Source organism: Pteronotus mesoamericanus, unplaced genomic scaffold (assembly GCF_021234165.1).
Source record: "Pteronotus mesoamericanus isolate MK-2021 breed Mesoamerican mustached bat unplaced genomic scaffold, CSHL_Meso_final scaffold_651, whole genome shotgun sequence".
Taxonomy (NCBI): Eukaryota; Metazoa; Chordata; class Mammalia; order Chiroptera; family Mormoopidae; genus Pteronotus; species Pteronotus mesoamericanus.
In genome coordinates, this window is record NW_026555325.1 from 31,934,518 (window position 1) to 31,959,909 (window position 25,392).

The window sequence follows — 25,392 nt, forward strand, 5'->3', positions numbered from 1 at the left end:
TTATTGGTTAGTGTAAGTATTATTTGTTGGTAGGTCAGGGGGTCCCCCCACTCCAGTCAGGTATGGCTGGGGTTTGATGGCACATAACATGGCCCCTCCTGAGGTTTGCTCCCTCAGGAAGGGCCCATAGATGGGGGAGGCCCCACTGGTTGACTATGCCGAGTACCTGTCATCCAAATGCAGCATGAGCTAAACTTTGCCAGGGAAGTCTGGAGACAAAAAGATTAGGCTGCAAGAGCCAATATGATACAAATGACCCTACATTTAATGCTCACTTATGGAAACTCAGTGTTAATGAAACTTAGACACACAAAACTGTGTCTTGGATGCATCCTTGAGAAAAATAGATTCTGGTTTAATGTTTCTTGGAGGTAGATATTAGTTTTTGCTGGGCTTTGCTTTTATGCTGCCTGTGGTGTCTCAAAATACCAACTTGCCTACAGCAGCTTCCTACTTGAATTGAAAATGACATGGACAATAGTCTCCCATGTCTTCCCCTCCATCATGTTATATTTATTTATATTAGCTTTGACAATGTCCTTGGGATTTTGTTTTCTGCCCTCTGAGCACTTTCCCTAAGTAAAAGAGGAAAACAACTGGCACAAGGAAACTGCAGCAATGGTTATCACAGTTTTTTGTTCCACATAGGGTGAGCCTTGTACCCTACCCTCTACCAATTGTCAAGAAAGGGATGGCATTGATTTTCATGAGGCACAAATAGGAGCAGCATAGGTAACTTACAAACTGATCCTGAAAAAGAAAAGGCTTTGAAGCTATTCATTACACACATTGAATTCAAATCAACAAACATTACTGTCATGTTCCGAAGACTCAACCAGGAACTGGGGAGCTACAAAAGAAAAACACCCTGAATGGTAGACCATAAATGGCAGAAGACAGGCCTATGCAGATGATGATGTTACCAGAAATGAAGGAACTAACTATTCCAGGTTCCAAGGACGGAGTGAGGAGAGAATCATTCTGAATTTAGTGATAAATAAGTAACATTTGAAATGAGCAATAAGGGATACTTAGAATGCTTCTAAGAAAAATGTTGGAAGAGCATTCCAGTTGTATGGATTCACATAAAAGAAGGAAAAAGGTAAGAAAGTAAATGGTCTGTATGGGGAAAAGCAGGTAGTCACATGTGTAGCTGAAACATGATGGATTTGCTCATAAACTACAAAAGGCCTACAGCCTGGCTGTAAACCATGGCTGGTGTCAGGCATCTGGGAAACAAAAAGTATGACCACTGGACATAGCAACAGCTTATTACAAAACCATAAAGAGGATAATAATTGTCCAGCAGAAGAAAACATTATCATCAAATCTAGTTCTTACATTTATTCCTTTGCATTAAATTAGCTTGTTGAATTAGCTTTCATGCACTCTGCAAAGTATTAGGAACACAGCTGACTTCATTGCAGTCCCTGTTCTTAAGGAGTCTAATCATTGGAGATTTCATTAGTATTATCTGTATATTTATTAGGCCTCCTAAAAACCTGTATTGGTTTATTCACAGCAAAGAAAAATAAGTAATTTTTTTATGTTTAAATTTTAAATACTCTTAATGTCACAGAAACAGTCCATGGCATTATAGAATACAGATCCAGGGAAAAAATAACAAAACACCTGTCACCACCCAGAGATCACCATTGTAACCCTTGGTTCATAGCCTCCTATATTTTCATATGCATACTTATGTATTAATATGTATTTTGTTTGCAAAAATGTTTTCATATTGTTAAGAGACATTCTGTCTTGTAATCTATTTTTTTCAGTCAATAATTTCCTCCTTCCCATACCAATAAATGCTTTTTTTCCTCTAATATTCAGTACATATTCAAATTTTCCCAATTAAGCCAAAAATGTTCTTAAATCTAATTTCTCCAAATCAGCCCCGGACTGAAGATCTCACATTGCATCTCCCAGTTATGTCCTTCATATACCTTTTAATCCAGTATAGTCCCTTGCTTATTATTCTAACTTGATGAAAAGAACAGGCTAGCTCTTTTGAAGAACAATCCACTTCGTTATTTGCCTGGTTGGTTCCCTGTGATGTTATTTTACTCGTTGCTCTCTTCTCTCTAATCTAACTGAGGAAGTGAGAGAAGCAAGTTAAACGTTTTGGGCTAGAATATGTACCACACTTTGCAATGGAGTAGGAACTGTGAACACACTTGGCTACCTGAAGGAAGCGGGATGGAAAACCCCGCAGTAGGGAGTGGAACGCCGAGGACATCCAGCAGAGCGATCTTGTTCTCACAAACAGGGAAACAAAAAAACCCAAAGCCAAAAAATAAAAAAAGGAAAGAAAGGACTTATTGGGTCCTCCATGACTTTTTGAGGCAGCCGTTTTATAAATGGAACGTTTCCCTTTATAAAGCTGGACTGAGCTAAGCGGACGCAGTATTCAGTCCTCGGAGAGCCACTGTCACCATCCTCTGTCCAACCTAGGACTCGACGGAGAGAGTAGGGAGGAAACAGGGTGTTTGCGTCCTCCCCTATTCTTTCCAGCAGCAGCCTTTTTCCTGCCTCTGGCCACCAGGGGAGCTACAGTCAAGCAACCTTTTCTTCGGGAGACAATCTTTCGCGATATGAATCTTGTCCTACTCAGGATCCCGTAACAAGGTGCTGAAGAGGGACGAACCATACACGTATCGGCTCTCTCGCGAGCAAGAGTTGGCTCCTCCCCTCTTTGCTCGTCCGGCCCTCCCACCCCACCTGCGTACGCTCAGACCCGTTCCTGTGACTCGCGGAAGGTGGCGCTGTCTGCGGCGTCGCAGGGGCCGTGGCTGCCGCGAAGACCATCTCCCGGCGGGCAGTGCGGCCCGGCTCTCCGGCGGCAGCAAGTGCCACGTCCCAAGTGCTAAGCGGAGGAGCGGAGCGGGCGGTTGGCGGGGGGCGGGGAACAGCGCGGAGCCCGACCCGGCCACACTGATCGCCCGCCGCCATGGGCTCTTCCCAGAGCGTCGAGATTCCAGGCGGGGGCACGGAAGGATACCACGTCCTGCGGGTAAGAGCTCCGACGGCGGCCCAGGAACAGCGGACTGGAGGCGGGGCCTGGCGTGGAGGAGGGGGAGGCCCCCACGGGCCCTTTCCCGAGGCATCCAGGCCCGACCCCTCGAAAGAACAGCGACCGTGGTCGCTGCTTTGGCTGAGGCCGGTTCGGAGGGGTATTTACATCCCGCTGTCTCGGAGCGCCCCGATCCCGGAGTCCCCCGCTTTGGGAGGAGGGGCTGGAGCCTGACACTGGCATTCGGCGACTTCTCCAGGGGACAAACTTGGCTCCTTTTCCAACCCACGGCCTTTTCTGTCCCCTCCCCCTTAATTCTTAGCTTCCAAAGTTAGGAAAGGCTTGGAGGCAAAATCTGCAAAGAGGTTATGGTGAAGGTGTCTTTTTGGTTTTCCAGGAAAAGGAAGCCTGGACCCCCGCGGACCAAGAGATGGGGGATATGACGGCAGGTGTTAATTTACCTCACCGCTGTCTTAATGTCTGGAAAGGCCAATTAGGCAAACAAAACGAAGTGGCCCAGGAGTAGGCTTGACAGACTTAAATTTATTTGAATTTAACAGTCGTTTTTCCTCTCGTGTTGCTCCTGACCTTTCCAGTCCTCTTCCATATTTCCTGGCTGAGGAAACTTCCGTTCTCTTCTTCCTAAGATTGCTCAGGGTGTGGTGGAAATTAAGGTTTAGAGCCACGTTGGTGAAAGGTAAAGGAGAGGAGCGTTTAAAAATACAATCTAAGTAAATAAAGGAAAGCAACCTCAGTCACCAGGATGCAAGAAAACGTAGTATCTCAAAAGGCGGAAGCTAAGCCGCTCCTTATGGACAGCCTGGGCTGAATTAAGCATGTGGTCCTTTAATCATCGAACTCGTCTTCAAAAGTAGCATTGATGGTTGTGTACTGTAACACCTGCGTGTGTAGCAACGGGATTGACTGTCCAAGAGTGGCCCCAATCTGCAGCGCCATTTCAGGATGTGTTAGAGTGCCACTAGATATTGGCTCCCCATAGGTAAGAGAATTCACTGAAAATGAGAAAATGCATTTGCTGGTGCTACAGTCATTTTCTGGCTTAGGTCCCATGTTTTAGGTGAGACACACTCTTAAGCTAAAATACCCCAGTATCTGTGCGATATAGCTGTGATCAGTCACCTTTCTGATCTTCAAGACTATCATCATATCAAGTTGTCTCTCCACTGTACTAAAAATCCCTCTTGAACCCCCACTCTTGATTAGAGGGGATTTTCCCAAAAAATAAAGAGAATCTGTAAAAAAAAAAAAACAACAACAACAAACAAAACCATGTTACCTTGCTTTTCCCTTCAGTTAAGCCAGCCCCCGAGTACCACACGGGTAGGGGGAATGAAAGAAGGGTCAAATTCCAGATGTGCAGTGCAAGTTAGTGGCAGTACTCTTCTCTCTATTATTTGGTTTGAGTTTGAGTTCAAGGCTCTAGGCTGTGTTATCTAGTATTACCAGCTGATTCTCACAGTGACTGATTGAATCCTTGGAGATTCATATTTTTATAATACATGCAATCAGTAAAATAATGGTGTTAGGTTTTAAAACATCTGTTGGAAAGGTGTACACATCAAAAGGATTCCAATTCAGTGACTTCTGTTAATGATTTCATTTGCCATAAAACAAGTTGAAGGGTATTTTGTTTAAATAGGTACACTCAATAGATCAGCGCTCACATATATTCTATCATTCAGATATGTTACTAATCGATAAACCTGATTTTTAGAAGCATTAGAGACGAGCTTTATTTTTAATCTGCATCTGGAGAATAAGTGTTGCAAAAGATGAAATAATTCTTATTTTGTTTGAGTTTTATTAGGGGAGTTTTGAAATAGTAATGATCATCTAGTTTAGGAGAATTTTTTAATTGTTCAGTTACAGCTGTCCTGCCATTTTCCCCATTGCGCTCCCCTGTCCCGTCCCACCCACACCCCCACAGTCAGCCCCCCTCCATTGTCTGTCCTCAGGAGTCCTCTATTTGTGTTCCTTGTTTTGCCCCTTCCCCTCCTTTCCCCCGTTATTCCCCTCCCTCTTCCCCCTCCCCTCTGGTCACTGTCAGTTTGTTCTTTATTTCCAAGTCTCTGGTTCTGTTTTGCTCATTGGTTTGTTCTGTTGATTAGATTCCACTTATGGGTGAGATTGTATGGTATTTGTCTTTGACCACCTGGTTTATTTCACGGAGCATAATGCTCTCCAGTTCCATCCATGCTGTCATGAAGGGTAGTAGCTTTCTTTCTTTCTTTCTGCTGCATAGTATTCCATTGTGTAAATGTACCACAGTTTTTTGATCCACTCATTTACTGGTGGGCACTTAGGCTGTTTCCAGCACTTGGCTATTGTAAGTAACGCTGCTATGAACCTAGGGGTGCATAAGTTCTTAAGGAGAACATTTTAAATGTTTCTGAGTGTGTGACCCACTCTGTCCCTGACTCTATAATTGGTTTTCTTTGTTTTTAAAGGAGAAAGTACTGTGTTAAATACCAACATATAAAAGTACCTTATTTTCATTTGTTATTACCTAAATGTATATTCCACTGTTGGATTACTGAGTCTGTAAACCAGAGTAAATATGACAGGATAACCTTGGAATAAAATCACCCATGTTTAACAAGTCCTACAATGATTAAATTAGAAGTTTTCATTAGTATTCAATTCCCTGGCCATTTTCTTGTTAGTAATAAAAACTTGCATGACTGGATTTGACATCCATATTCACTGCTGTTTTATAATGTATTATTTCAAAGTCCCTACAATTCGTACTGAACCTTACAGTTTTTCCATTTTTTTATATTGATTATTAGATTCTGTTTAAAAAAACTTTAGGGACAACCTTCAGATTTTCTGCTATGAGAAGTGTACTTTCCATTTTATGTTTTATGTATTTATGTATTCATGCACATTTTCACATTCTGATCCTATTTTATACAACTCCCCATCCTGGAAGTAACCACCATAGATAATTTCTTATGTATCCTTTCAAAAATGTGTAATACACCCTTCCCCACTTTTATTCTTTCTTTCTTTTCTTTTGTAACTGTTGGAATCATATGATACAGACACACACCTTGGTCTTCTCATTTGATAACGTTCTTGGCAGTCTTTCCATAGCAGCACAGAGATCTCTGTTTCTTGTTTCATTTAGCCCCATAGTAGTCTGTTATACCATAGTTTGGTTAAGCAGCACCTTCTGGTGTTGGACATTTAAGGATTCTATTCTTTTGCCATTATAATTACATATCTAGAACATTTTTTTCATATCTACAACATTTTGATTTCACTTAAAATGTACGTTTCCCCAAATTATTAAATTTTAATGTTATCTAATTACATAAATGTTGATCTTCATTTTAGTAAATTACTACATTGTTTTCTGATTGTGAGCACATGTTTAATAGTTATCATTTGGATTAGTTCCAAAGTATAACAACCTAAAAAGTATAACAAAGAATCCAAAAGTATAACAAGGAACTGTAATCCTGCCATCCAAAGCCATATTTCACAAAGATTTTGAATGATAGGATATATTCAAATACAGTACGGTCAAAAGTTACAAAATGTTGGCTTTACAACTAAATATCCAACAGCTGAGGAATTATTAAATAAATCAGGACCTATACACAGATTCAGTTACTGTGCATTCCATGAAAATTGTGTTTCAAGACATTCTGTGGGCACGGGTATGCCTCTCTGTGTATGTCTGTGTAAATTTGAACGGCCAGGAAAATAACATGGAAAGGTAACAACCCAGGATATTAAAAGGATTATTGGTTGATGGTGACATTTATATTTATTTTACTTTATCTTGGAAGAATTTTTTTTTTTTAAATCCTCACCTGGGGATATGTGGATACGTTCATTGATTTTGGGGTGGGAGGATGGTATATTTATAGGGAGAAACATCACTGTGAGAGAGAGACATCAGTCCGTTGCTGCTATGTGCTCAAACCAGAGATTGAACCTACAACCTAGGTACGCGCCCTGAACAGGAATAGAACTTATATGCTTTTGGTGTATAAGACAGTATTCCAAGACAGTCACCCAGCCAGGGCGCATTTATATTTCTTTTAAACTGTAATGTATTTTCTACAATTTCTGTAGAAATATTTGTATATTTACAAAATATTCAAAATGAAATATTTGTATATTTATAAAAAGTTATAAAAAGTAGACTCCTAATGGAAGATTTTAATATTTGTTCAGAAGCCTTCATTTAAAAATAACATATTTCAGATTCCCTTATGCAGTGGGTCCAATTCCATGTTCACCATGAGGACCTCTTCTATTCCTGTCCTCTGATTGTAACATTAGGCGGGAAAAATGTTAGCCAGGGCTTCTCAGTTGTGTTAGAAGTTATGGTGAGTTACTACAGTTGAAGTGTGTCGAATACAAAACTTTTGCCTAGATTTTCCATTAATCAAAAATTACATTTTTGGAGTTGTCTCATAGATACCTACTATAAGATCCCTGCATAAATTAAAATACTCAAGTTAATCCCATTCTCCACTTAATACTCTTTAAGATGAGGTATATCCAAAGACATTTTGGAACCAGTGTTCACAGCAGCATGGGGACATGGAAAATACCATGTTTGCTCTTTCTTATAATTTCCTCCAAGAGAGATTTCAAGGTGATGGATGTTTTGAAGCAAAGGGCGTTGTGATGAGATGTATCTCCAGTGTGAAAGCAGCCTTTCATCTCCTGAGCCATTTGCTGCAGGCTGGCCCGTATTAGGTACTTTTCCTAGAGGAGAAAGTGACTGAGTAGAATTATTTCTTTAGAAAAGAGGATACCTAGACCCTATCTACTATTCTTTGGATCTGCTCTTTTTAAATGATGCCTTAAAATCTACATGATATGCTACAGCATTTTAACTTAGTATTTATTTTGAAAAAGTGAATTCCCAATATTTGATAGTCATAATTTTTTATTCTACTAACAACACTGTTTCTCAAACTCATGCCCCCATTTGAAAAACATAAAATTTTCACTATTACCCCCTTCTAAGTCACTCTGAAAACAAGATGTATAAAAAAGTAACAAATTATTTGGGGTCATTTTCCAATTATAAAGTTATAATTAAAAAAGCTTTATAAATACCACATAAAAATTCTGATCTGCTTCCAAAATTAGTCTTTTCTAAAAAATGCTGCAAAGTTTAACAAATAAACATTCTTTGGAATTGCTCTTAAATATAGGAATCAGAATATTTCAGTTTATTAATGCCATGGAATGCAGTGTATGTGAACCATAGTACACTTTCAAGTACCGTTGGAAATAAACGATCCCCTTGAACAAATCAGTAGTGTCATGTTGTTTATATAACTTTTATATTTTTCTGATGAAGTTGCACTGTCATCTCAGGAGCCTCATTTGGGGAGACCTGCTGTTGGTGGATGACTATGATGTCTGTTTCTTGTCAGCAAGTAGTAGAGCACAGAGCACTGGCTCTGGTGCCTTCTAGATCAGATAGTGACAGGGTTTTTTGATAATTCTTCTGAAATTTTCATAAGACTTTTATTTCAAATTCAACATCAGTGCACTTATTTTGTTGGCTTTAATATTCTACTGAAAGGATTATATTTTGATTGATTCTCTAATAAAATTTTAATTACTCTAAACTGAAAAATACTTAATCACAAAAGTTTGATGTGTATTTTGGAATCTGTGGATTGCCTTGGAGTTTGTGATTACCAAGTAAGATGACTCCCCACCCCGCACCCCGCCCCCAAATATATCCAGAACCAAAGTTGTTACTTTGGGAGACTATACATCCTTCTTGGCATTGCAAAGAATTTACTGCAGCATGAAGAGAATGATGATGGGAGTGTTTTGTTCTGTTCGGTTTTGTTTTTTGTTTTTTAAGCACCATTGAGAGATTGATTGTTCAAGCACGTTATGAGCAATGAAGAATTTTGTCATGCCCTGACTGGTGCAGCTCAGTGGGTTGGGCGTCGTCCTGCAAGCCGAAGGGTTACTGGTTCTTGGTCAGGGCACACGCCTGGGTTGTGGGCCAGGTCCCTGGTTGGAGGTGTGCCAGAGGCACCCAATCAATATTTCTCTCTCACATCAATGTTTCTCTCCGTCTATTTCTTTCTCCCTTCTTCTCTCTCTGAAAATAAATAAATAAAATCTTTTAAAAAAAACATTTTGGAAAAAATCGAACACATTAAATTTCTTTATTAAAACAGTGCCGCCCACCTCATTGGTTATTCTGAAGGTTAAATGAGATATTTCATGTAAAGCACTAGCATAGGCTCTGGAATGTGATTAAAAACTCAATGAGTGTTAGCTGGTGTCTTTATTATTAACATTTGCATTATTGTATCACCCATTGAGAACGACTAGTATAGTGGCAATACTAGTTAAAATATACGTAAACATTTTAAGTATTTCCATTTAATCATTTAGTAACTACTTTTTGTCATGTACCTAACTCTGTACTTTACTGCTGTTTAAAACATAAGTTTTGGATCAAATCTCATCCATTGATTTTATAAATGTGTCTTCTAATTTTTAAGGATCCTCATTTTTTAGGATACCTTATGTTTGTTTTTGAAAAAGTATGTGACTACCAGTGTCCTTTTCATTGTTTTGCCACTGTGACTAGGCACATTAATTAAAATGACTAAAAATCTGTGGTATTAAAATGATTGTTGGGTTTGAGCTACACTGTAGAATCTTTAGATAACTTAGCAACGGTTAGGCTTATTTCGTGGTAAGCTATTAAATCTTAGACACTATCTAGTCAGCCTCCTCACTTTACAGCTGAAGAAAAGATTTTTACCCAAAGTCATACAGCCAGTTTTCTTTAAGAAGTAAATAACTAACTTGGTATTTGAATAATATAAAATGAGGTGACAGCTTGTCAAGAGTTTTTGCTTCTTTTGAGGCAGACTTCACTTTGTTGTTTTACTAATATACAGATCTTTTCTAGAAAGCTGTTATGTAGTGATGGGTTTTAATTTCCTTTTAGTTACCTTTAGAATTTCACATTGCTTCATATGTTACGAGTTACATCATGGGTTCAGTGTTAGGAGAATGTGCTCTTTGAGTTACTTCAGTAGAACTTGTGAAAATGTTTTAGCAGGGAAGTTTGGATGCTTCTACTCTACTGCGGAATTATTTACTACGCTTTTGTGTTGAGTGCCAAATGGGGAAACTGGCCCTTTTTAGAATGTGGAAGAGCTCCCCGACCCCAAAAATGCCTTTTTATAACTCAGAAGGATTTAGAGTTTATTTTTATTAACATCACATTTCCAAATCCTTTCCTATAGTTTTGATTACTTAGGCACACACATAACATGAGGCTTTGTGTGTATAGTTGAAATGAGCCCTCATTTAGGTGTTACTTGGATTGAAGTTATTTCTTAACCTTATTCAACATCTCTACTGTTTTTAAAAATAGTACTAAAGTGAGAGTGTAAACATTAAATTGAGAGCTAGAGGGGATAATGGTGTAGACAGAAAGTCATTCAAATTTTATGTATGATGAATGAATTGGCTGTGCAGTATAAAAAGTTTAATAAAGAGGAGGCACATTGCACTGAGTCACTTTTAGGGAAACATCTCCATGGTTAGAAAACTTAAGGAAGATTATTTACATATGAGCCAGAAATTTGGTCAATTGTATCTTCATATGTCACCTTATAAAATACCTCTTCTGGTAATATCTGTGTTCTGAAAGTAACCTTGTGGTTTTCTTTGAGGTAGCAGTTCTGTATTCCTCAGCCGGAAGCGTGTGAGTAAGTGCAGCAGTGCAGCTGGGAGCATGCTGCCCCTTGCCCCCGCCCATTCCCTCCAAACTCCTCTGCCCTTCGACCCTGCTGTCCCGCTCTCCCCCCAAGTCAAGATACCAAAGAGATAGGTTGATGCAAAGAGACCCAAATCTAGTATAAAGCACTATTATACTTTTATAGAAGAGGTGGATGCTTCACTGGAAAATAACTAGAACTATTAGGTCTGTATACAAATTCAGGCTAAATCTGGTAAAATTTTCTAATGATTCAGTATCAGAAGGTGAAGGTAAAGTCAAAAAATCTTATACGGCAGTTTTCCAAACTTTTTTATTTTTTAAAAGATTTTATTTATTTTTAGAGATGGGGAAGGGAGGGAGAAAGAGAGGGAGAGAAACATCAATGTGTGGTTGCCTCTTATGTGCCCCCTTGTGGGGACCTGGCCCACAACCCAGTCACGTGCCCTAAATGGGAATTGAACCATTGAACCCACGACGCTTTGGTTCGCAGGCCGGCGCTCAGTCCACTGAGCCACACCAGTCAGGGCTCACACATCTTTATTAGAGCTTAAAATAAGAAATCTTTATTTCCATTGCAATGGGTATGTACTTCTACATTTCATGAAAAATACCCTTATTAAGTCATGAATTTTTGCTGTATTTGTCTATGCTGATAATTTTGACATTTGTCTATTCTGTCATTATCTACTAAATTGATTTCAGAACCCATTGAAACTCCCTGTAGTTGTTGAATGATGCCACTTTAGGGATTCATTTATGCATAATTGGTGATTCAAAAATCCATCTTCTAGTCAATGGTGCTAATTTCTTTGTATATAATGGGGATGGATGATCTTGCACTGCAGTTTCTATCATAACCTTGAGGAGTAAAAAGTATCCAGCAGATTTCATCTTGCTTTTTTTTTCTAGAGTGCTTCTGAGGGAATTATTTCTTTCATGTTGTGATTTTTATTTTGGTAAGTACCAATAGTAGCTGTTCATAATTTCATCTACCTGTCCATGTTTTGGTAACATTTCTTTTTATAATTAACATTTTGTAAGCACATTGCCCTTTAACATTTTCAGCTGTTTTATTGTATTTCTTAATTGTTCAGAGTAAATCGTATGGTCTAAGAAATTGACAAAAGTACTACTTCATCATGATTTCTGTACTCTTAGGGAATTGGTTTGCATTGAGTCAGTTTTTTCCTTAAAACAGTATATACTGCTTTTCAGCATCAAACTATGATACATGAAAATCTGTTTTTAAGCGCTGGCCAGGTGGCTCAGTTGGAGAGTTGTCTTATACACCAAAAGGGTACATAGCTAGGTTACGGGTTCAGTACCTGGTTTGGGCACGTGTGGGAGGCATCCAATCCGTGTTTTTCACATCAGTGTTCCTCTCTCCTACCCTTCTCTAAAATCAATAAACATATCATCAAGTGAGGAATTTAAAAAAAAAAAAGAAAAGAAAACCTATTTTTAAAATGTACTGTGTGCTTCTCCAGCATCACAGAGATAAGTGCTAAATATATTTTAACCACTTCATGTCTTAATTGTTTTGATGACTGTCAGTTAATGTACCATGTTGGACTACAAATCACATAGTTATCACCTACCTTTGTGCTGTATGGAAGCCTCTAGCTACATATGGTTGTTTAAACTTAGATGTAAATTATTAAAACTAAATGAAATTAAAAATTCAGTTCCTTGGTCACACAAGCCACATATCAAATGCGTTATAGTCAGCCTGTGGCTAGTGGTTACCATTTGGGACAGTACACATACAGATTTCCATCAGAATTTTTTTTTTTAATTTTTATATTTCCTACAACAAGATGCAATCACAATTACACCTTTTACTAAAAGTACATAGTAAATACTCGTTAGGTAAAATTAGGTAAGTGGCTCAAAAATGGCGTGTCATTTTTCTTTTGATTTTTGTAATTTTTTAAAAAATTTTCTGCCAGCCACATTTTTATAATTAAGTGGCAGTAGCATCCCTTTCCTCTTTCAGTTCTTTTGGCTAATACACTGCCTATTGGTGGCTTGAGAGTCAAATTGCCAAACTATGTAAAATAAATGTAAAATAGAACCTAGAGTACGTTCAGAATATTGTTGTGAAGAACAATCATAAGGTATATAAATGTCTGATCACTGTGTTGTACACTTGACAGTAATATAATATTCTACATCAGTTGTAATAGAAAAATCTTTAAAAAAAAGAAAAAAGAACAAGCAAGGTAAATAGGTTACTTTGTGTCCTTTATACTGCCTGCTCAGAGTCCTTTTAGACTTAATTGCTGGTTTTCAAATTGTGTTCCTTATAGGAGAGGTGTTGGATGTGTTCTTAGATTGTAGTAATTTAATTTCTACTTTTTGGATAGAGAGAACACATCTTTAAACTTTTTGTATGAAAAGGGTGTACATAAGTGTACAGCTTGATGAATTTTCACATACAGCACACTGTGTAACAGGACTCCCGTCCCCTTCCTGGCGTACCCCAGCTGCCCTTCGGTACCCCAGAGTGAATAATTATATCCTGAGTTCTAACAGCATAGATCAGTTTGGCCTGTTCTTATATTTCATATAAATGGAATCATACGATAGATATATATTTGTTTGTGTTTGGCTTCTTTTACTTGGGAGATTTTATTACTTGGGAGATTTATCCATGTTTTGTATTGTTATAGAGACTTTCATTAATACGTTTCATGCCATTGAGAGCATGTACCAAAACTTATCTGTTCTGCTGTTGATGGACATTGAGTAGAATTTAGTTTGAAGCTATGACAAATAGTGCTTTTGTGAACATTATACAGATTATGTCTTTTCGAGAACATGTATGCCCATTTCTATGGGGTGTACTAAAGAGTAAAATATTTGGTCAAAGGTGTGTATATTTCAATATTAATAAGTATTGCCAAATAGTTTACTAACTTCCATTCCCACCAGCAGTTTTCTGATTGCTCCATATCCTCATTAACACTTACTATTTGCCCTTATTTTTTTATTTTGTTTTGTTTTGATCATTCTGATAGGTGTGTAGTGGTATTGTATTGTGGTTTTAATTTGCATTTCCTTGATGACAGTTGAAGTTGAGCACATTTTTTATATTTATTGGCCACTTCAATATCCTCTTTTGTTTAGTGTCTGCTAAAATCTTTTGACCATTTCTCCATTAGGTTATCTCTTTTTTTTTAAGCAGCTTTATTGAGATTAAATCTAACCTTTTAAAGTTTGCAATTCAGTCGTTTGTTGTTGTTTTTAGTTTATTAACAGTTGTTCAATTCTTACTAGTATCTAATTCCAGAATCTTTTTGGCACCCCAGATAGAAACTCCGTACTTGGTAGCAGCTACTCCTCATTCTCCCTACCCTGGGCCCCTAGCAACCACTATGTTACTTTCTTTTTCTATGGATGTGCCTTTTCTGGACATTTAAGTGGAATCATCCACTATGTGGCCACTGGCTTCTTTGACCACTTAGTGTAATGTTTTCAGGTTCATTCATGTTGTAACATATGTCAATATTGATACCTTTTTATTGCTAAATATTCTGTTCTACGGGTGTTCCACAATTTGTTTATCTATTCATCAGTCAAGGAACATCAGTTGAGTTTTCATTTTCTGACTTTTCTGAATAATGCAGCTGTGAAATTTGTGTACAGGTTTTTACATGAACGTGTTTTCATTTCTCTTGGCTATATACCTAGGAGTAGAATTGCTGGGTTGTATGATAACTGTGTTTAGTATTTTGAGGAACTGCCAAACTGTTTTCTGCAGCGGCAGCACCATTTACGTTCCTACCATCAGTGTATGAGGGTTCCAGTTTCTCCATGTTATTGTCAACCCTTGTTCTTTTTTATGTTAGCCATTCTTGTCAGTATGAAGTGTCTTTTTGTGGTTTTACTGTCTATCTTTCCTAATGATTTGCAGAATACTAAATTTATTCTGAATACAATTCCTTTGTATTTTTTTACTCAATTTTATTGTTTTTGATGAGCAGAAGTTTGTAGTTTTAGTGTAATTTAACTTGTCAATTTTTTTTTATTTAGTGGTTAGTATTTTTTTGTGTCGCATTTAAGAAGTCTTTTTGTACTTGAAGATCTCAAAGATATTTTCCTGTGTTTTTCTCTAAAAGCTTTATTGTTTTACCATTGATTTTTAGATCTGTCATCCATCTGGAAGTGATTTTTGAGAGACAACACTTATCTCTTCCTAGCTGGCTAACATTTTATGTCTTTTTTTTTTAATGGTGAAATAATTAATACATAATTAGAAAAGGAGTGTGGTACCCAGGAATTAGTTGTATAAAGATATACCCTCAGGTGGTGATCGCAAAGTTAAGGAAGATGAGCTTAAGATTTGTAAGACCCCTATCATAAGTCAGAGACTTAGCTAAGCATTTCATAAATGTAAATTCATTCAGTCACTATAATAATCTTGTAAAGTAGATGACATTATCCCTTACTTGCAGATGAGAAAACTGAAGCCTGTAAAGATAAACTTTCCCAAGCTTACGTTGCTAATAGGTGGGCAAAAACCATGGCTCAAAACCAAGTCAGTCTCGCTGTAAAACTTACTGTCTTTTCACTGGACATTTTTCCAAATCTTGTTAAAATCTTAATTTTCAAATTTAATCTTTTCATCTCAAATTTCTATGCTATTTGACCCAGTAATAAATGCCAAATGCCGTGTATGCGTGTGTGTGTGTGTGTGTGTGTGTGTGTGTGTGTGAGAGAGAGAGAGAGAGAGAGAGAGAGAGAGAGAGAGAGCAAGAGAGCGCGGGGGGGGGGGGAGAGAAGATGGTTTGAAGGAAACAAATCTCATAAAGGACAGAAAGTATTGAAGTGATAATCTGATGCTTGAGATATTAGATGCCTAAGAGATTATCAATGGATAATATTGCCAGAGAAACTTGCCCATGTGGATATTTAATTGGCTGTATTGTAGATCTTACTTTCTATGCTATGAAATGTAGGAAATTTCCTTTTAGGTGTATTAGGGTCAAAGAGAGCATTTCCTAGGGCTCCCTCTGCTGGCTTCCCAGCAGTAATTCAGATACCTAATTGCCAGAGTAGTGCTGGTATTATACTAATGATGTAAATGAATTTAAGAAAGAAATTAATTTCAAGGTCCACTAGAAACTGAGAAGATATCAGTGTTTGTAGCACATAAAAGTGGAAAAATAGTGTTAGAGAAACTTTATTTTAGAATTCAAAGTTAGTTAAGTCTTTTGAGTTTTGGGGAAGAATACATCTAATGGTATCGAAGACTTTGCATTTCAAACGGTGGTAAAACTTTATACTTGGAGGGTGACACGATAAAAATCTGTGAGAGATCAGCTTTCTAAGTTGGTGATGACATTACAAAAAGCACTGTCTTTCGCCTTCTTTAACTAAAGGGTAAACTTTCAGAGGCCTCAGCGGAGAAATGTGAAATTGATGAATGGAGAAGTTGGTTTCTAGATAAAATAAGATTAGATGTGGACCATATTAAGTGAGAAAATTCACTCTGAGGTATCTCCTTTGCTAATTATCCTCTTCACATCTGAAGCATTTTACACCTTATTGACAAGAACCTAATAGACAGGCATTTCGCACCTAGTAGATCCCCGGCTGCCTTTCCCAGCTCATGTTTCTTCTCATTATAACTCCAAGCAGCCACCGTTTTCTTTTCGGAGCTGCCATTTGAGAAGAAATCTATCTTCCCTTTGGGGATCTAGACATTTTGCTTGATAATACAGGGTGGGGCAAAAGTAGGTTTACAGTTGTTTGAATGGAAAATAGTTCAGTAATAAATAAATAATACAAGAATAAACAGTTTCATATACTCACAACTGTAAACCTACTTTTGCCCTACTCTGTACATAGAATATAATTGCCCCCATTTAAGAAAACTTCGCATATACAGAAACAAAACAAGTATATATTATTTTTATTAAAGCTAACACTTAAAACCCTTTGATGATTTAACTTGTTTAATTTACAAATGATTTAGTCCTACATTTGCAGGAAAATTTGCATAAAGCCAAATCACACAGTTTTAGTAAGTGAAACATTGAAACATCTTTATAATGGACAGCTAACTATTCCTTATTGGGACTTAGGGAAAGTTTAGTTTTACTTCTTCAGAAGCAATGATAAGTATAATTTGGCTTTAAATAAATAAAAGGTAACATTAATCCAAGATTAGTATTATTAACTCAAAAAGTCAGGTAGGTATTAGAGGGACACATTCCAGGAATAATATGGTTTCTGTTTTGAAAGCATTAAAATTATTTGTTACTGTGTAAGTAGCTACAGATTTATGTATGTTTGAATGTATGTGTCTGTTATTTGCATAGCCTCAGACTTGACTATTGGAACTCTTTAGATTATTAGAGAAAATCAACCTACAGATATCAATGCAAACTTTGTTTCCATAGGATAATTTTGACAATATTTATCCTATGATAAATCAAGCAGAATAAAAATTCCTTTAAACATTATGAAAATATTTTAGAGAAATGCAAAGCGGATTGCATTAACTTTTGGGGGGTTTTTTGGGTTTTGTTTTGTTTTTGTCATATTGCCACTATTACTATCTACTAATTTTATTATTGCAATTTTAGAAGATTTAATAGTTTTAATTCATTTCAAAGTTGGGATGCTAAACATTTGAGTTGTTAAGAAGCTAAATAATCTTAATCATCCACTTAAAGTCCTTTATAAATCTGGCTCCATTCTTTCCTTTCTAGCAGCCTCCTTTCCAGCAATCTCACTGGACTAAGAGTTGTACAATGTTTTTGAGTTTCACCTCTACCACTAGCCCGCTGTGGGACCATAGCAAGTCTCAGGATGGTTTCTTCACCTGAAAAATAAAGAAATTGCACAGAATCCTTTTAAGTGCTTTTAACACTTTGTGTCATGGAGAAAGGGCCCTTTGATTCATCTGATGAAGCTTTATGCACTGAAAACTGATGATTCATAGAAAATGTTGCCTATAATTTCAGGAGCTGCAGTGTTCCCTCAAGCCACCCACATAATCCTCTTGGATTAGAGGAATTCTGATTTTCAAAACCTGTAATTCTGTATTTCTATCCCACACCGCCCTGTTGTCTAGTTATACCGTATTATGATCCTCGTTTTTCAGACTCTTCCTTTTGGGTTTTTACTCATATCATTTCTTCAACTTTCAGGTGTCCTTATCCCTTTGTTCATCTCCACCTTTGAAGGTTCTACCCCTTTTTAAATGACAGTTCAGATATCGCCGAGAGAGAGAGAGAGAGAGAGAGAGAGAGAGAGAGAGAGAGAGAGAGAGATTAGCTTCTTCAATTAGAATTCATCTTTCCTCTAGAACTTTGTACCTACATGTAGTAGCCCTTACTTCCTTGGTCTCACAGTACAGTTATTAGAGTACTGTATGTCCTCTGTCTCCCCTTTCTCTTCTTGCCTGTTTTTTGATAGATTATAAATGTTTTGACATCAGCTGCTATGTTCCTGTATTAGTTTTATAATTGAATTATTCCCTGCTAGTTGTAGTCATGGAATAAATGCTCACTAAAATAACTGTAATTTGTCGCTTGATTATAATAACTATCTGCTCTGTCATGTGCTAAATGCTGGGAAGATTGTTCTCCCCCAACCCCTGCCTCCAAAAAGTAGAAAGTGGTGTGAAATAGAACCATAGAGGGAAAAGCTCGTATAGGAGATGAAGTTAAAGAATGGGTAGAATTTAGTAAGCTGCAAGGGTATTTATTATCTGGGAGAGGTGAAAAGAAATGGGAGAACTAGTGTGTATCTGTAGTTCTTTAGCAATAAAATTAATCTATTTTTACAGAAAAGAGGTGTTAAAATTTTACTTACAAGTTTTGATTAAGCTTTGCATTTTTCATATTGGCATTTTTGTTTTTACAGGTACAAGAAAATTCCCCAGGACATAGAGCTGGACTGGAGCCGTTCTTTGATTTCATTGTTTCTATTAATGGTTCGAGATTAGTAAGTTCGTTTTTTTGTACTTTTGTCTATAGTATTTTGTAATCTTGAAATCAGAATTTTTCCGATTTTCTGGGATGAATGTTTATTCATTAGTTACAAACATTATAAAATATGATACCAGTTTGTAAAAATAATTATACATAGCCTTGGTTGGGCAGCTCAGTTGGTTAGAGCATAGTCCCAGTATGCCAGGTTTGTGGGTTCAGTCCCTGGTCAGGGCACATATAAGAATCAGCCAATGAATGCATAAATAAAATGGAACAACAAATTTCTCTCTCTCCCCCCCTTTCCCTCCCTCTCCCTTTCTCTCTCGGATGAATTTTTAAAAAATGTAGTAAACATACGAAAATGTTAATAATAAGAAATTGTACCTCATACTCCAGTGATTATTTTATGGGAATAAAATCACTAGAGACTTTTACTTTATATGTTAAATATTTAAATTTTTAATAATTAAGATGAAAATGGTTTTTTTAAATGTCAGACTTTTTTAGGTTATTGACAAATGTATAAGTAAAGACTCAAATAGAGAGAAACTTTTCAGTTTTCTTATATTTATATCAGTAATGTTACTAGAACCAGAAAGAGAGATATGTTCTAAAAGTGCAAAATTAAAACCACTTTTCATAAGTTACTTTCAGTTTACCTGTAGTAAAGTACTGCAGGAAGGAGATTATATAATTTCAGCAAAGGAAATTCCTATGACAGTGGCTACTTGGCTGGCTTATTGTTTTCATAATAGTATTAAGTTTTATTATTTATCAATATCTCCAACTAATGGCCTTTATTCATTTATGTAATGAAATATTTAACATACTGCTTCCATTTTCTTTTCCTGCCAGTTCCAAATAAATACATAAAGTGTATACGTAAGAGTAGAATCCAAAATTAAACTTCGGTGATAGTAAATGTTTTAGATTTTAAAATCAAAGTCATACAAATCCTGTTAGTAATACAACTTCTTATGGTGTATTTTGGAGTTTGTTTGTCTGTTTATCACTGAAGCCCTAGATCACTTCAGTTCATGTGGGGTTGGAAGTTCCATGGTCTGTAGTCAGGTATTTAAAAGAAGTCAGAAGTTGTTGCTAACATAAGAGTTGTTCTTAATTTCTTAACATTCTTTTACTTGAAGGAACATTTGAATGTTAATGAAACCTTTGCCCATTGAATGCTTTGTGTTGATTATTAATATTACTCCAATAGAGCCGTAGGTTGCTTAAGTTAAAATAGTTAACATTAAATTTTTATTTATTGAGAAAAATAATTTTATGTGTTCACAGAATAAAGACAATGATACTCTTAAAGATCTACTGAAAGCAAATGTTGAAAAGCCTGTAAAAATGCTTATCTACAGTAGTAAAACACTGGAGCTGCGAGAGACCTCAGTCACCCCAAGTAACATGTGGGGCGGTCAGGGCTTGCTGGGCGTGAGCATTCGTTTCTGCAGCTTTGACGGAGCAAATGAAAACGTTTGGCACGTGTTGGTAGGTATCAACTGTAAGCTGTTACTTCTTATGACGATGGCTGCTTCGCAGTGGCTGATGCCTACTTTGTACAGTCAATGTAGAAAGATGTTCTAACAGTGGTTTTCTCCAGTTTGGTGAGATTGTAGGGTTGGTGGTATTAGGTTATTTTTAGTTCTTAAAAATCAGAATTCATTGCTGTTAAAGTATGGATTATTTTTAAAAATGCATGAGGAAGAGATGCAAATATAGATGCCTAAGAACTATTTTTCTCATTTGTCCATTTATGAGAAGAAATGTTAAAGCAGATAGCTACAGAAATATTTTAAATATTTATTAAATATGTGATTTTTATACTTGGAAGATTTGAAAATTATTCAGTAGTTTCAGACATTATCTGTAACAAGACAGTTACAAATACAGGGGTTTTTAATTACTTTGGAGTGTGTTTTTGTGTCATCCTAGGAGGTGGAGCCAAATTCTCCTGCAGCACTGGCCGGTCTTAGACCTCACAGTGATTATATCATCGGAGCAGATACTGTCATGAATGAGGTAATTAGTGTGTTTATTAATAATGAAAATTATGTAACATTTTCTTCTTACTTTTTAAGTTCAGAAGTATATTTGCATGCCTTGCATTTAGAGTTGAAATTTAGATCTTTGCTGGTCAAGATAGCTTATGCCTAAGGGCGTTAAACAGAACACCTGGGAGGTGTCTTAGTAGGTATGGCTGTGTGTGAGGCAGAACGCCTACTGTGTAGCAGTTGCACAAATTTTTGTGTATGGTATATACAGAAGTCACTTATATACCTCAAAACTAAATCAAATCCTCATTTTGGTTATTGATTTTATTTTCTCTTCCCCTCTTCATGGTGACAAAATTGGCCCGGCTCTGTCAGATCCTTTTCCTTGCCTGTTAACTATTGGGAGCATATATTGCTAGATTAAAAATGAGAGAAAAATACAGTGCCCAAATAACCAAATAATTAGAGAGCGCAAAAGCAGAATATATAGAATTTGACTGTAGAAGAGTTTTACTAAAATTGCTTTCTAGGTCTTGTGGAACTAGACATAAGTCTTGCGCATAGTAAACAGGTAATATATTAGACCTTGTTTGGAGTATCAGTTTTACAAAATGATTTTTGTGTCTGAGGCAGGGTTTACACTGTGTGTGGGGGGGCAGGTATTTTTTTCTAGGTAATTATGATATTAGGCAGGTTTGAGACTCACTGTTCTAAAACTCAGTAACATAAAAATATTTTTCTCCTGTGATGCTTTTGCAGTCTGAAGATCTGTTCAGCCTTATTGAATCACATGAAGCAAAACCATTGAAACTTTATGTGTATAATACAGACACTGATAACTGTCGCGAAGTGATGATTACCCCAAATTCTGCTTGGGGTGGAGAAGGCAGGTAAGGTCATTGTTGAGACTAAGTTTTAATTGCTTAAACTTAGTCAGATGTGTTCTAAAAATTGATTGTTTTTATTTTCAAACAAGTCATTGGTTTATTATAAGACTTCTCTTGAGAAAAGGAAAATATTGACCTAGACTATTAAACCAAATAATTTTTTTTATTCTAGAGAGAGAGAAATACTGATTTATTGTTCCACTTAAGTATTTTCTGATTGATTCTCGTATGTGCCCTGAACCAGAATTGAACCCACAGGCTTGCCTCATTGGGGCAATGCTCTAACCAGCTGAGCTACCAGGCCAGGCCCCTATTCATTTTTTAAAGCACATATTTAGAAAGAGTGGTATGTATTACTATAGCCCTTTTCTTTATTGATCTAAGAGCTCACAGCCTGGTTTGGTTTGGTTTGGTTATTTTAATAAAATAGTTCAGTTTTATTTTATTTTCCTAATTCCCCTCCCCAACAATCGGACAATACAGTATAACTTTCTCCAGCTGCTGGGAAAATTTCGTAGGCTTTGTGGAAACTGTTGGCTTTCAGAAGTAGGCTGATTTCAACCAAAAGTTTGAAACAACAATAAAGCGCATTTAGAAAGAGGATCAGCCAAGCAGGTAAACAAACTTTATAAAATCAGTTTTCTGGGACTGTTTATCAAGTCATCTCCCTAATTTCAAAAGGTCAGACCAAAACAAAGCATCCTGATTTAGATTGCTTCTTTAGGTCTTTCAGCTGTTGTTTAAATTGTACAAAATTTTCACTGCTTTGAAAGTCCTAAGAGCCTTTTTTCATTTGAGGAATTATTGAACATAAGTCATAATTATAGGAAGGCCTAGGGTTTGGAAATTTTCAAGTGTTTTGTAAAAGTTCTGGCATTTGCTGGGAAAAGGATGACTTAGTTGATAGAAGCAGAGAAAGCCTGTATTTGCTCACAGTACTTTTACCCACACTGCCTGAGAGTCTGAACATACGTTGCCACCCGAATGCTAAGTTGTTGCTATTTGAGAAAATGAGAGAGATATTTTAGGAATATGGCCTGTCTGAGGCAATACTTTTGATCAAGTTATCATTTTCCATTGTCCAGGTTTATAACTATAGAAATAGGATCCTCTCAAGGCATTCAAAATTGACTAATTTCAGAGGGACTGCCTCATATAAACTAAATTTGCAAAGAAGCTGCTATATTTATCAGAATGGAAAATTTTCAATTTACAAAAGAAACTGTTAGTTTCTCCAGTTAGGACACTGACACTCCAGATTACTATTGGGTTGGCCAGAAAGTCTATCTATATTTTTTCCATAAAATAAAAACCACGTTTTTCATTTCACCAATAACTTCATTGATTTGAATATTTTGGGTGTATCAGCTATCTCACACTGTTGGCTTCTAGTGGGAAGAGGCCAGGGGTGCTGCTGAGCATCTTCCAATGCACAAGACAGCCCCACAGCAAAGAATTATTTGACCAAAATTGCATAGTACTAAGAAACCTCCCAAACCACTTTGAGACGGTCCATCAGTCACAGCACCTTCTTCATACACTGCATCAATCCTTTTTTGCAGTTAAGCTGCATTTTACCTTTCTTGAAATAATAAAGCATAATACACCGAAAATGTTGCATATCTTCTTCCGTTTTCAATGTTAAAATGACTGCACAAAAATTCACCAATTTTGATGTTTTTTAAATGCACATTGATATAGTAGCTGTCACAATACAATCTAACAAAATTGTTTCAAATGACATTAAAGACAAGTAAGCGCTCCTAGAGTCTTTGTATCCGGGGGAGGAAAATAATGGCCTGTTTGGCCAGCCCAATACCACAAGAGTGCTTGGTGAGCATGGAATCAGAGTGCGAGGAAATTCTGCAGGTGGTGAAGTCATCACTAGTTCTTTAATTTTTAATTACACTGCTATATTCTTATTCTTGGAGCCCTTCTTTTCTAGACTCTGGCAATTATTCCTCTTTTTTGGAAGACATTTTTCCTTTTGAAATGGTTTAGTACCATTGATCAGCCACTGCTTTAGAAAGGCCCATACCGACCGTTTTCCTGAACCTGCCCTCATTTGGCATATGTCTGCCTCTGGTTTTTATTCCTTCCTCAGAGGCTGACCACATGTCTTTCATCCAAGCATATTTCTCTTAGTTTCATTCTTGGGCGAGTTTAAAGTTTGCAGAAGGTCTTCCTGTTGCCTCAGCTGCCTCCCTACTACCAATTAGTTATTTTGATTGAGAGGCACCTTGTTTTAAAATGCAGCTACCTCTGAGAGGCTGCCATTGATCAGTATAAACTTAATACTTTCTTCCTCCAAATTTATCTGAGATCCAGTTCAGTGAGAGTTGCAGCTTTGATGGTAGAAGAGAGGAAAAGTGAGAGAAGAAGGAACAAGTAATCTTGTAAAATGAAGCGTCATTGGGAATCGGATTTGGATAAGGAAGAGCTGAAGTTGGCCACGGCCTGCTCTCCCCGCTGTCGGCGGTGGTAGGGCATGGGAATGATAAACGCCTCGGCAGGGAGAGGCGCAGACATGTCTGTGTGTGGCCTACGCACGGTGTCAAGAAGTCTGGGAAATAAAAGCAATCATGATAGAAACATAGTTGGAACCTGATTGTGATGGGCCTTAAATACCATGGTCAAGAATTTATATTTACTTTGGGCAGTGGGACTGTGATATTGTATCAGTGAGGGTTCTTTCGTTCCTCACAGTAGAGACCAACTGTCATTGTTGTAAACAGACATGAGCTTACTGTGGAATCCTCATATAATCAAAGAAACAGCTAAAGTATCAAACTTGGAAAGGACAGGACTCAGAACACCTCTAGGCATTTAGAGAGGAAAGACTAACTGACAGTTCATCAGCCTTCTACTGAAGGGGTGAGCTGCTTTTGTTTTTCTCTAGCTCCCAAGATTTGTAGCCATGGGCAAGAAAGGTAGAGCGGCCTGGCTTTGGTCACTGGCCACTCCTTAGTTTGGGCAGAAAAGGCCCCATGATTGACAGTCACACCAGCACCATCCGACAGCAAAGAAATAATTCTGCAAAGAGAAGAGGGAAAAACAAATATTGGGAGGCTGATAGACTGTGGAAAGAAGCAGTGTGATCATCTCATTTAAAAGATGGCCTCTGGTGATAGTAGGAGAATGAATTAGAAGGAACCAGGATTAATTGGACTTATTTGTGTCAGGTTCTGAAACAGAACTACGAGATGTGTAAATGACATCATCATACAAGTGCTTGGAGATCTTCCATGGAAAGACTGTGTCATTCATTCAGCAAGTAATTATTCAGTGTCTGCCATGTGCTAGGAACTGTCAAGGCATTAAACAAAACAAGGGCTCTGCCCTTAAACCTTAACATTTACTAGAGGAGACAGGAGATACATATGCAGTGTGTTAGATGGTGATAAATGCTTGAAGAAAAATAAAGGAGAGTGAGTGTAGTTAGTATCCATGGTGAAGCAAGGGGTGCTGGTTCATAAAAGGGTGATCAGAGGAAACCTCTGATAAGGTGACATATTTAAAAGAATGGAAATTTGTTTTTATATTTTAAAATCTTAATGAAATGCAAGCTGTGATTGATAACAATAACTTTTAAAAATACATATTTTCATAGCCTAGGATGTGGCATTGGATATGGTTATTTGCATCGAATACCTACACGCCCCTTTGAAGAAGGGAAGAAAATTTCTCTTCCAGGACAGATGACGGGTACACCTATTACACCTCTTAAAGATGGGTTTACAGAGGTAAGATGACTTACTACCTGATTATATCATAACCCTGA

At 37.1% G+C, this 25,392-nt stretch overlaps 1 protein-coding gene across 2 annotated transcripts in view; it reads left to right on the top strand.

The window, feature by feature from the left end:
* The first annotated feature begins 2,831 nt into the window (after positions 1 to 2,831).
* GORASP2 (golgi reassembly stacking protein 2) overlaps positions 2,832 to 25,392 on the top strand; it is a 33,014-nt gene continuing 10,453 nt past the window's right edge. Inside the window, exons 1-6 of one of the 2 annotated variants that reach the window (XM_054562301.1) lie at positions 2,832 to 3,016; positions 18,657 to 18,737; positions 20,018 to 20,221; positions 20,666 to 20,752; positions 21,484 to 21,614; positions 25,222 to 25,354. In XM_054562301.1, the coding sequence (XP_054418276.1) occupies positions 2,954 to 3,016; positions 18,657 to 18,737; positions 20,018 to 20,221; positions 20,666 to 20,752; positions 21,484 to 21,614; positions 25,222 to 25,354 (699 nt within the window). In that variant the 5' untranslated portion in view covers positions 2,832 to 2,953. Of the gene's footprint in view, positions 3,017 to 11,687; positions 11,735 to 18,656; positions 18,738 to 20,017; positions 20,222 to 20,665; positions 20,753 to 21,483; positions 21,615 to 25,221; positions 25,355 to 25,392 lie in introns of those variants that run through there. The other variant, XM_054562302.1, reaches the window with a different exon arrangement.